This window comes from Podarcis tiliguerta, assembly GCF_965153285.1.
Source record: "Podarcis tiliguerta genome assembly, chromosome: 10".
NCBI lineage: Eukaryota > Metazoa > Chordata > Lepidosauria > Squamata > Lacertidae > Podarcis > Podarcis tiliguerta.
Window position 1 is genome coordinate 51,297,293 of NC_139543.1, and position 12,692 is coordinate 51,309,984.

A 12,692-nucleotide genomic window follows, 5' to 3' on the forward strand; every position below is an offset into this window, starting at 1 on the left:
GTGCATACATCTATCTGTGGCTATTAGCCATGATGTGTAGATGGAAACTTCATATTCTGAGGCCATATACTCAGCAGCATCTAGTTGGCCACTATGCAAAGTAGGATACCAGGCAAGATGGAACAATGGCCTGATCCAGCAGAGCTCTTCCTAGGGGCACTGCCCAATGTTAATCATATGCAGAGAGTAGACCTACTGAAATTAATGAACATGCCTAACATAGGTTTGCTCATTTCAGTTGGTCTACTCTAGCTGATGCAGTCCTAGGGGACAATTTGGGGACTGTGAGTTCCAGCAAGATAGAAAGACTGGATATAAATCCATTACCGTATTTTTCGCTCTATAACACGCACCAGACCACAAGACGCACCTAGTTTTTGGAGGAGGAAAACAAGGGGAAAAAATATTATGAATCTCAGAAGCCAGAACAGCAAGAGGGATCGCTGTGCAGTGAAAGCAGCAATCCCTCTTGCTGTTCTGGCTTCTGGGATAGCTGCGCAGCCTGCATTCGCTCCATAAGACACACACACATTTCCCCTTACTTTTTAGGAGGGAAAAAGTGAGTCTTATAGAGCAAAAAATACAGTATCTTCTTTCAGAGTGACAAGTTGTGTTTCCCTTGAAGTTCCATTGAATGCAACAGAACTTGCATACCATTCGCCAGAAACAAAAGCACCTTGTGCTTTCAGTGTTCCTAAATGCTTAGCTTTGGAGCATATAGTGGCTAAGAAACTCCCTTTGCATGCTTATTGGGTGACTCTAGGACATTGGAGATGGGGACAATGCAGGGATCCTATTGCAGAAATAGTAACAGGCCTTCAACCCCCTGGTTAGATGGGCTCATGTCTGGCTGACAACAGAAGAACTAGTTCTCGTTAGTTCTCCTCATCATAGCAGACAAACACTGTAAAATGGAATAGATCTCCTAACCTGCAGTTGAAGTGTCATCTTCATCTGTAAAAAGAAATACATAACAAGTAAAACAAAGCAAACAAGGAAAAGGAAGAATGAAAGTTATCCTTTTTTTTTTTTTTTTTTTTAGTACATATGAATGATAATGAGGAACCTGCAAGAGAAGGAAGGGAAACCATGATAGCTGGAAACAATGGTAATGAAAACTGCAAACTGATGGATAAAGCTTTATGGGATCGAGCAGCTGGAATGGTCAACTTCAATGCTTCACGCAAGTACAAAAAAATGGGATGTAATGTGTGTATTATTAAAACATGGGTATGAATGAGAGTTTTCAGAGTGGTTGTGTATGTTAGAAATATTGAGGGGGGGAATGGAGTACAAAAAAGCCACAATGAAAATCAAGGTCAACCATAGATCTGACCTTCTGAAGAGGATGTCATTTCACTGACGTTCCCGTCTGCAAGTAAAATGTGTACATGAAGGGTTTTTTATATAAATATATATATATATATATATATACACAAAAATAACACTATAATTAGGAAAAAAAGACTCCATCACTTGGCAGAAGATGGCTCCAAATTAATGAGATTCAACCATTACCTTTTCTTCTTTCAAATTTTGACAAGCTGCCTAGATAAAAACCATATCACTTACATGATCAACAAGGATCTCACTCGGTCCTGTCAAAATCAAGTCTCTTAGGTCCCATTCCTTTCAGTGGAAGAGTTAAGCACATATTTAGCTCTTTCCCATCCTAAGTCAACAGGGCCTAAGAGTCCACCTATTTGTTATTGCAAATAATAAAGCAATAAGAATTCTGTTTAGAATTGACATATTTCCCATAATTTAGAGAGAAGAAGAGCACATATATACTTTGATGTGATAATTAGCAATGGTCTAGATTTAATATCTTGAGCTAAAACCAATAAATCTGCACGTTAGGTCTTCCTAATTCCATGACAAAATACACCCCCCTCCAATACTCCACTATTACAATTATATAAGGACTTAGTTTAAGTTTAAGATGGACAAATGAAAGGAAAAAAGGCTGAAAGGTCATTGGCAATATTTATATTGTACACTATTTATACTGTAAATAAATATTACTGGAATAACTTATGTTTTACCTCCGTGGAAGGCCACAGAACAAATATGAGTGATGAAGACATTTCCCACATGGTTGAAGTAGACTTTCAAATACATTGCATGAAAACCACTTCCATCGCATTTTAGGATGTCTGTCTGACACTCTGTCTTTTTGTTTTTAAAGCGATCTTAATATAATTATGGAAAATTGCTATCCATAAGTTACACTTAAATGATTTAAAGAAGTTCCTGATGAGAAGAAGAATCAAGCCATTTTAAGAAAAGGCACACAGTATGAAGAACAAAATAATTCAGAATTTCAGAACATTATATCCACTTACCCATGTAAGAAAAGCATTTTCAAGTGAAATCATCCAGAAAAGGTGAATTCTGGCTCCATAATAATCAGTGACTTGACTTCCAAGTTTATTTACTTGGAGCCAGGATGTCACATTTTCAATCACATAAGTAGTCAAGCTCAATCACATAAGTAGTCAAGCTCTTACTTATGTGATTAGTCCCGATCCTGCAAACATGGAAGTATGCATGGTGTCCCTGAATCAGAGTATGCTTCTAATCAAAAATTTGAAGATTATGTTACTCATATGAGTAAATGCTTTTGAAATGAAGGCAGTTCTATATATAGAGCAAGTACATTTTCAAGCAGCCCATTAACACAAGTTTTTAAAAGGCAAGAATCAGACTTGATTTTGGCTTCAAAATTATTGTGATTTTCTTAGGCTAAACTACACATTACACTGTAAATCTGTTATTAGTTTCCTGACTTTTATTTTATAATGAAATGTAGCTATACAGGCAGCTGTCAATTTGCTAGCAGCAGCAGTGGAGAAAGTTATATGAACCTTCCTTCCATGCTCTGTTCACAATCAAAACTTCTTCCTCAGTGACTTTTGGCCCACATGGGAAAACACCACCATATTTCCCATCACAATAGGGCAAACAGCAGCTAGGAAAATGGAACAGGGAAAGAGTTAAACATACACTGCCCATGAACCACTAAGATGAGTGAAAATGTTTTCAACAGTACTGAGACATTGCTTTTGAGGCCAACTATTAGCATGTTGACCCTTTCATAGGAAGTCAAAGCACTGACTCACACTAAAGGTACACAGAAGGAATTATTATTATTATGCATCTTTTTCCTGTGATCAAACAACAACAACAACAATTCTTTCTGTTGGGTACATTTAGGTTTGGAACACCTGCAAATTCCATGAGCTGCAAGATGGCATGAAGATGCTAATCTTCAGAGTTATAATCATGATAAATGATAGCCTTATGATAAATGAGTGAACAAAATGAATATTGTGCTAACTGATCAGAATGCAACAACTGGCTCAAAGTCCAGCAGTTAATCAAAGTAACATAAATTCACACTCATCTGTCTTCTTCACAATAGTGTTCTTGTTGTGGTCAATGTAAACATGAAGGAAATATGTAATCTGCTCAGTTCAGTCAGCACAATATATGTGATGTCATGCTTGTTATCCAAGTGGAAGATGAGCATCACACAAAAGAGTGGTCTAATTTGTTATTATATTGTTGAATGATGTGAGAAACTGGAAGAACAAAAAGCAGCTGTTAGGTGACAACTGCAGATTCACCAGTCAGTGCTATTTATATTTTCTAAGCAGAAAAAAGTTAATACCAACGAGTCTGTATACCCCCAGGACATTAAAATGTGTTGTGAACCTTCTATGGATATCAAGGTAACATACGACAGCAGAACTGCTTTGACAGATGGGATGGAGAAAAAACCTGTAGCAATCCATCTTTCCTAATTCTTTAGTTGCTAGAACTGGATGAAGTGGTTGTTTAATCAAAATGGAAGAATGATTCAAGACCAATCAGTTTAAAAATGAGAAAGTGATGATCTAATCTATGTTAGCAACATCATCTTTTCAAAAGATAACAAATACCCAAAGAATATCAGACCTGATGGTAGAATTACGATCATTATTTCACTCTCCTTTTCTTCTGCAAGTAAAATTTTAATGGAATATAAATATATTTAATAATGGAACTTGTGAAAAGAGCTAAACAAGAGGAAGGCATTCTGGTGCAAACAGATTTCTTTACCACAAAAAGACGTATACCAGTTGGGTAGATCAGGGGATTCACTAAAGCAACAGTTTCCCTTGATTGGCAAAGATGGTTAAAGTTAGGTCAACTTTCTTCAATCTATTTCCACTCTGTCAGCACTGGTGGAGGAAGAGGAGTGTGGGGGGAGCACACCGCCCGTGGCAGTGCGACCCCCAGGGTGCCATTGTGGCTGCCCCCCTGCCCACGCTGGGTGCCATACCCCCGCAGGCGGTGTGCCACGCCCCTGGGGGTGGTGCACCATGCCCCCAGGAGGCGTGCCAGGCCTACCCCCGCCTGCTCTCCGCACCCCGGTGCTGGAGCATGAAGCTCCGTCATTGTCTGTCAGTCCACCTATAAAGGGAACTTCTATCTAAAAGTACAAGTGTGGTTCTACACATGCAGTATTATCACAACTGAAGTTGACCCATCATCTAGAAAAGCCCATCTTATCCCTCACCAGTCCAGATCTACCTAAGAGATCTACCTTGACTGATGTTTGCTGCATGATGGGAATTTGCTAACACTGAGCAGATGCAAAGCATCATACTTAAATTTTAAGTGGTTACAATATATGGCCAGCAGTACTGCAATGTGGTCTATATGTCATTTCTTATTCATCCTGAGATGTGTATGTTGAGTAACGCTGGAGTTTGCCAAGGACACTTCTGAAAAATTAGGGAGGTGGCATTGCAATGATGGTCTAAGATGGCTGGAGGGGCCTACAGTCCACTTGATTGTAGTTTTCATGGAGGTGATCTGGTAGAATGGCTCAGATTCACTATTGGCCCTTTTCAACAGCAACCTTGCTTGCAAAAAATATGCTCTTATTCCCTTACTCCCTTAAATGAAGGCATTCGCTGTGGATGCCAATATAATCACATCTGCATTATCATAACATGGCAACCAAAATGATCAAGGGGTGGGAGGAAAGGCTTCACTATAAAAAAAAAAAATGTGTAGAAAAAATGAGCATGGGGAAACATAATATACAAAATTATGCATAGTAGGAAGAACGTAGGTAAGGAGAAAAACCCAGGGTCATCCATTGAAGCTGAATGGTAGGAGATTTGGGAATGACAAAATGAACTACTTTTTCACACAGTTAAAATGGCAGCACTTTGCTAGCAGAAGACGTAGTGATGGTCACCAAACTGATGACTTGAAAGGAGGAATTAGACAATATTGGATAAAAATATTAGTATCTCCAGTGTCAGAGGCAGCATGATGGGAGGTGAGCAGCAGGAGAGGGCTAATGAGCAATTTAACAAACAAACAAATAAATTCAGCAGAATCAATGAGATAACAACACTTCCCCAGAAGTCTATGGAATAGTCTACCTTCCTCTTTACTATACATCTAATGGTTTTTTAACAGTATGTCAGGCACGGGGTACCTCTAGCTCCCATAATCTCTGACCATTGGTCATGGTTGCTGGGGTAGATGAGAGTTGCAGTTTAGCGACATCTAGGGAACCAAAGGGTCCCCATCCCTGCAGTATGTCATCAATGTAGCAGGAGGGTGTGCTGTTTCATATTTGCAAGTTGCTGATGGGGAGGCTCCAGTAGTACTAATGAAATTTTATCTATGTTCACTTGCCAGATCTGCTACGGTTGCTCATAAGCTTTAAATATAGACATCTATGTATGTCTATAAAAGACAGCTGAGATTTTATACAGAGTTTTGATGGAAACTTCAATCAAAACCACAGGGGAAACAATCAGATGTTTGAGTAGATCACAGAACCTAGACAAATGAAAATGAAACATGCAGGTAATTTATTAGATGGGTGGATGCCTGGATGGAACCTAAAGAAAGAAATGAGCACATTAATTTTATGTTGTTATTTCAGGAAATGAGCGCAGTTCTGGTAGCTATGTCTTCAGCACAAAAATGAAGATGAATGAAAGCACATTGTGGAATGTAATATATGAGAGTACGTTGGTAGTTACGTAGACACACATGACAGTGCTGGACAAACAGAAATGTAGAACGGAGTCACTGGAGGGTAACAAAGTGAGTTTGGTGAGGCTGCTGTACATTCAATTATTCTGTAAATAAAATAGATATTTGATAGATGACAGAGATCTAGCATTCCATAAATGCAAATTAATACCTTGCTTCAAAACACAAAATTTAGAACTATGTAGTATGGATTGCACTGAAGATTGCATCCCCATCATTACTTGGAAACAAATAGTTACCCTGGGCATACCCCAAGGCAGCCTTGCCCAACTTGGTAACATCCCAATGTTTTGGACTGCAACTCCCATCAATCCTAGTCAGCATGTGCTCACCAGGTTGGACAAGGCTCCCCTAAGAGTTGTGGAAGGCTGGGGGGGGGGGGTGGTTTGCTTGCAGGGCATTATGGAGGACTATAGGACAGAAAGTCTTAAGGATTCCACTTGACATGCAGAATTAGTCATACAGGACTTTTGATTCTGGCCAAAGTGGTTGGCAGGGCAATTCAGAGCAGCATCTCATATTTTGAATGGTAGACAAAGGCTTTCTTTCAGATACTGAAGCCCTTTAAAGCTCTTATGACAAGAGCTAGTACCTTAAACTGATAGGTAAAAGTGTTATAGCGGTTAAGAGTAGTTAATATTATGCTTATGCGTGTTTGTCATTTATGGTTGCTTTTGATGGTTTCTATGTCATTTTTGTGTAATACTTCAATCTTGGGAGCCGTTACAATTAAAGGCAGACTGGAGCCAGTGTTGTATAGTGGTTAGAGTGTCAGACTAGGACCTGGGAGACCAGGGTTCAAATCCCCACTCTGCCATGAAGCTCACTTTGTGACCTTGGGCCTGTCACTGCCTGTCAGCCTAGCCTAAAGGTAAAGGTAAAGGTACCCCTGCCCGTACGGGCCAGTCTTGACAGACTCTAGGGTTGTGCGCCCATCTCACTCAAAGAGGCCGGGGGCCAGCGCTGTCCGAAGACACTTCCGGGTCACGTGGCCAGCGTGACATCGCTGCTCTGGCGAGCCAGAGCCGCACATGGAAACGCCGTTTACCTTCCCGCTAGTAAGCGGTCCCTATTTATCTACTTGCACCCGAGAGTGCTTTCGAACTGCTAGGTTGGCAGGCGCTGGGACCAAACAACGGGAGCGCACCCCGCCGCGGGGATTCGAACCGCCGACCTTTCGATCGGCAAGCCCTAGGCGCTGAGGCTTTAACCCACAGCGCCACCCGCGTCCCTGTCAGCCTAGCCTACCTCATACTAATTGGGTGATCTTGGACCAGCCTTTCTGTCTCTTCTCAGCCTAACCTACCTCAAAGGATTGTTATGAAGATTAATTAAGGGAGTGGCAGAAACATGCATGCTGCCTTGAACTCTTTAGAGGAAAAGCAGACTATAAATGTCCAGTCACAGATGACTCTGGGGTTGCGGCACTCATCTCGCTTCACAGGCCGAGGGAGCCGGCGTTTGTCCGCAGACAGTTTTTCTGGGTCATGTGGCCAGCATGACCAAGCTGCTTCTGACGAAACCAGAGGAGCGCACAGAAACGCCGTTTACATTCCCGCCAGAGTAGTACCTATTTATCTACTTGCACTTTTTGCAATAAAGGAAGTAATAAACTGGACCAGGAAACAAAGAGGTAGCAAGAGCTGGAGTGACATGTTCTTGCTGCTCTTCTCTACAGCCTGGCAGCAGCATTGCACATCAATAAAAGTTACTGGACACTTTTCTGGGGCAGCCAATATTCCTGTGTCAAAGTTACTAAAGCAGAGGTTAGGCCAACATGGTGTCCTCCAAATGGCACCAGACTCTAGTTCCTGTTATCCCTGCCCATTGGCCATGCTGGCTGAGACTGATGGGAGTTGGAGTCCAACTACACCTGCACATTGTTAATACATCCTATCCCCTGTACTAAATCATAAATGGCTGTGGTTAGGCCTGCCCTCTTCAAGGATGGGTTGAATGGGCATACCAGCTGAAGCAAGTAAATGGGGAAATGAAGGGGGGGAGCATTGGTGGTGGGGGAAATCCAGAAAGCCATATGAAATCATATCAATGAAATGAAATAAAATTCAGAATTGTATGGGGAACTGGAAGAAAGAAGAGAAAACATACATATGACCTATACTGCTGTAGCATCTACTGATATGTTGCCTCCTTCTAGCTTTTGGAGAACAACTGCACTCACCTTGGTTAGGTGCATTTCCATCCTCCTCAGGTTTATTTTGTTCTGTGTAGGAAGTAGAAGCAACATCTTTTTGAGAGAAAACACCCAGATCATCAACATTTGTGCTGGCGTACCCACCTGCAATGCTGGCACAACATGTTTAGATGTTGCACACGCACAGCAGCCACTACGCCCCAGAGAATTAATTGCCAGAGGCTGAAAGAGTTAGACCATTAATATAAATGGAAATTAACTGGATCCTATTAGCATGTCAATGCCTGTTGGTTGAAACAATGAGTTAGGAAAGGGACCATATCTCAGTGGGAGGGCACATGCTTTGGATACAGAAAGTCTCAGATTCAGGTCATGGAAAAGGAAACTGAACAGGCAATGGATAGGCAGCCTCTGTCTGACAGCCAGTAGAGCTGCTGCCATTCAAAGTAGATAATACTTGGCTTTAGAGGTGTGGGTGGGCAAGGTTTACAGCAATAAACAAACAAAAATTCTGCCAGGAGTGGGACATAGTTAGCATCTTTAGAAGAGCTGTGCAAGCTTCAGGGCTTCTGCTGAATCTGCCAGGGGCTACTGGCTCAAAGGGTACCCTCCCAAACATCAACTGATAAACATCAACTGTGCTTGCTCCAGAGCTATTGGTGGAGCAGGTTCCAGGGTCAAAGTTCTTTGTTAAATCAAAACCACTGGAAAGCAGTGACCACTTATGCAATCTGCCACATTTGTAACTATTAGTGTTACAGATGTTTCTTTCCAGGGAGAAAAAGAGAAGGACTTCCCACTCCATTCTTTTGCAGTTTTGTTATTTAATTCAAAAGATCGGTAAGGATTTCTAATGCAACAGATCACATGGTTTACTATGTGAAATGTGCTTTGAAATGTTATACATGCATTGCAGGGATAAGCCAACAACAGTTAGTATTAGCTGCACAAGGTTTTTTATATATATATTAAAACAAAAATGTAGGGTTGGAGCAGAAATGCTCAAATATTTGAAATCTGGTGAATTTTCAATTATTAATAAGTATTTACCCCAAATCTATGTTTGCTTGTTGTTTGTACTAGATTCCATATTCACCAGCCACCACATGGGCTAAAATATGAAATATTGCACTTTCTTTAGGCCTTCTTTTTTAACATGAGGCCTTCTTCCTCTCCCTTTCCCTCTCCTCCATATATAACAAAGCAAAGAGGCAAAATATTTCCCTTTTTCTTATTTCCATTCACTGGATCAATTCCTTGCTCCCAAATTTCCCTAAATACATCTATGTGCAATTTCTGTCAAAAATCCTAGAAAAGAACTACCATCCTTAGAAAACCCACAATTTCCAGGGCTTGGGGTGGGGGGAGCCGGGGAGCCAAAGGAATTAAGCCTGCAATCCTATACCCAATTATCTGGGAATAAGCCCCAATGATCTCAATGGGACTTGCCGCTGAGTAGACATATATAGGATTCCTAGCATCTTCACTGTAAATTATCATTGTAAATGGCACCCTAAAATGAGTTTAAGCTCTCAGTTACCTGGAAATAAGCCCCTTGATCTCAGTGGGACTTACTTCTGAGAAGACACGCAAAGGACTGCACTGTTAATCTTGTAGAAGTGAAGTTATTAATCCAATAAACAGTCACCTCTTTGTGTATTGTATGAAGCCTATACAACACAAATCTATATCAACCAAAACCACAAATTCTAATGACTAACCTGGAGGTGGTGCAGTCTCTGCTTCTGTTTCATCTGAAAAGGATAGAAGAAGCAGTTTTAGAAACATAAATGTATATGAATAGATACACATGTTCTAGAACAGTACTGAATACAGCTTGAAGAGCTAGACAAATTCTGAATTTCATGCTATACATGAAAGCCTTCCCATTATGGATTTGTAGATGTTAATTGTGGTCTTGTGTATAACCCACTAATTTTTTAGGTTTTATTCAAATTGTTTCATTGTTGTACAGATGAAAGCAGCGAACTATCTCACCAAATAGTGGTTCATATTGCTTTTATTTTCCTGTAATAAGTACCAAATTGATTTACTATTTCCTTGCATTATCATTATTTTACAAATAACATTTTTGAAAATAATATTTCATCAACATACATAAGAACATTTGTTAAGTTGAAAAGGAAATTAATTAACTCAAATAATCATGTCCAATTATTTCAATGGTTCTACTTTGGGTGTGTGGGATGTTAGGGGAGGGATAATGGTGGGAGACATGTGCTCCTTCTGGGGTAGTTTGTCCACCTTTGGTCCCCACCATGCACTCATTTCTCACTTGTGTCTCCTAGAAGCTGTCAGCATGTGACAGCAGCCACACCCTGGGAAACAACTTTGACTGATCAACTAAACTTGGTGAGGGCAAGTTGATGGGCCTCAATCTGTCAGTGAGTTAGGGACTTTCCCTGCATGTGAAAACTGGCTCCAGCATATTGAGTGGACAAGGCTAATAGTGGGTCCAATGGTCAAGAAGGGAGTTTCTGCACATGTTCTAGAGGGAAATGAGGAGCAGAGGGGGCTCATCAACCTGAGGTGCTAACCTATCTAGGAGAAGGAAAACTCTGATCCTAAGCCTTCACTGCCTTGCACCTATTCTCATGTGAGAAACGCTTCAGGAGGAAAAATCCATACCCACTGCCTTTCACGACATCTCCGGGAACAGAAAAGGCTAAGGAGTAAGCCCTACAGAAATCTGGAGTGGAATCCCTAAGACAAGGTCATGTATGCCTCCTTCCAGCAATGCCTGCAGCCAAGCTAGTGTCAAATGTATTGCTCTGCTTTCCTTTGGAACACATCAGTGAGGCTGGTGGTGGTGGTGGATGTCTTGTCGTCCAGGACCACCATACACATTGGCCAGCTTGCACATGTCTCCGTGTGGTGAGGCTCCCTGACTGATACATGACTCTTACTTCCAAAATGCCCCTTTGCAGAATCTATTTTATTACAATTGCTGCAAAAGTGTACTGAACTTTCTGCTTATTTTATTCCAACTACAATAATACGCTTCACGTAGTTGGCGTTCTTCATTTCTTTACTGTTTGTCTTGTCTTTATGTTGTTGTCTTGAAAATTCAATAAACACTTCTTTAAAGAGCTACTATTTGCTCTACAGCTTTAGATCAAGCAGGTTTATAGGGCTGCTGAAGCTTCTGTGTGCCCTGTTCAGACAAACTCATGTTCCCCCAGGCAAAAAGCCTATTTGAAGTTGTGTTCCATTTTTATCCAATTAGCTTGCAATGTTGAGTGGTTTGAGCAGAGCTGCACGTAAAGGTACCCTTAAACTTTACACACTGAAAATCAATCCACACCAGCTTCTTCCATGTGACCAAAGATATTATAAAACCAGTGAACCCCTTGAGCAAATAATAGAAATAACATTTCAGTTCTGGCCACTCACAGTGAGACTCTACAGACTAAATATATTCTCAAGCATGCTAGTGATGTTGGTTCTCTGTTCCAGTAAGAATCCTGGTAAGCCTTCTCCTCTGGCGGCAGGCTTAAGTGTAAAATGCATTCTTGGTACATCTTGACTCTCCCTCTCCCTCTCTCTCTCTCCCTCTGTGTGTGTGTTTTATGAAGAAGAAACACTATGGGTTGGAGGGGAATTCAGTACAATGTGTGAAATAATTTAAGAACACAGTAAAATCCTGTGGAGGAAACAAAAGGCCTATGTAGGCAACACCCTGGGTGATATTTAACCAAGTTTTACTCAAAGAAGAGCCATTGAAATTAATGACCCTAACTTAGCCATATTCGTTAGTATCAATGGGTCTACTTTGAAGAAAACTTTGTTTCCAACTGTGGCCAACTAGATGCATGGCATGAAGGCAGCAGACATCTTCTGCTGTTGCCTCTGCCTTCTCCACAACAGTTATTCAGAGGTATATTGCCCTGAACATGGATGTTCTGTTTAGTTATCATGCAAACATAGTCACTGATCAGCAAGTTTGTCCAATCCCCTTTTCAAGTCAGCTTGGCAGGGCCATAACATTTTGGGGCAGTGAATTCCATAAATTAAGTATATGCTGTGCGGAAAAGTAAAGAATGTGTGTGTCTTCAGTCTACTGCCAGTTTCACTGGAGTAGTTTATCCTATCCACTTTTTTTTGCCACACTATGCATAACTTTATAATCCTGTCATATACTGTCATTTTATTGTAAGAAAGGAGCTCTATCCTTGGATAATTTAGGCTGCCCTTTTCACCACCTTCTCCAGCACTCTGATAGCCTTTTCCAGGATGGGGTGGAGGGAGAACAGGTCAAATACTTTCCCCCCCAGAGCGGGGTGATGACATAATTTTCTGAAATGCCGGGTTAACTGATGGACCCTCCTTGCTCTGGCAAGATGATAATGAGGCTTTGAAGGTTATTTCAACAAATTAGCACAGAGGAATGTGAAAAATTATCAAGCTTAGGCTGGACAATTCTTTCCTTTTCTTTGAAGGAGTTCCT

General features: G+C 41.0%; 1 protein-coding gene across 42 annotated transcripts in view; it reads right to left on the reverse strand.

Moving 5' to 3' along the window:
- MYBPC1 (myosin binding protein C1) overlaps window positions 1-12,692 on the reverse strand; it is a 108,407-nt gene that overhangs the window by 58,834 nt on the left and 36,881 nt on the right. For 9 of the 42 annotated variants that reach the window (XM_083401355.1, XM_083401369.1, XM_083401356.1 and 6 more), the window contains exons 5-8: window positions 9,946-9,978; window positions 8,252-8,293; window positions 1,337-1,372; window positions 931-954 (exon numbers count right to left, since the gene is read on the reverse strand). In XM_083401355.1, the coding sequence (XP_083257481.1) occupies window positions 931-954; window positions 1,337-1,372; window positions 8,252-8,293; window positions 9,946-9,978 (135 nt within the window). Of the gene's footprint in view, window positions 1-930; window positions 955-1,336; window positions 1,373-3,960; window positions 6,930-7,308; window positions 8,294-9,945; window positions 9,979-12,692 lie in introns of all 42 variants that reach the window. The other 33 variants (XM_083401360.1, XM_083401375.1, XM_083401364.1 and 30 more) reach the window with 6 other exon arrangements.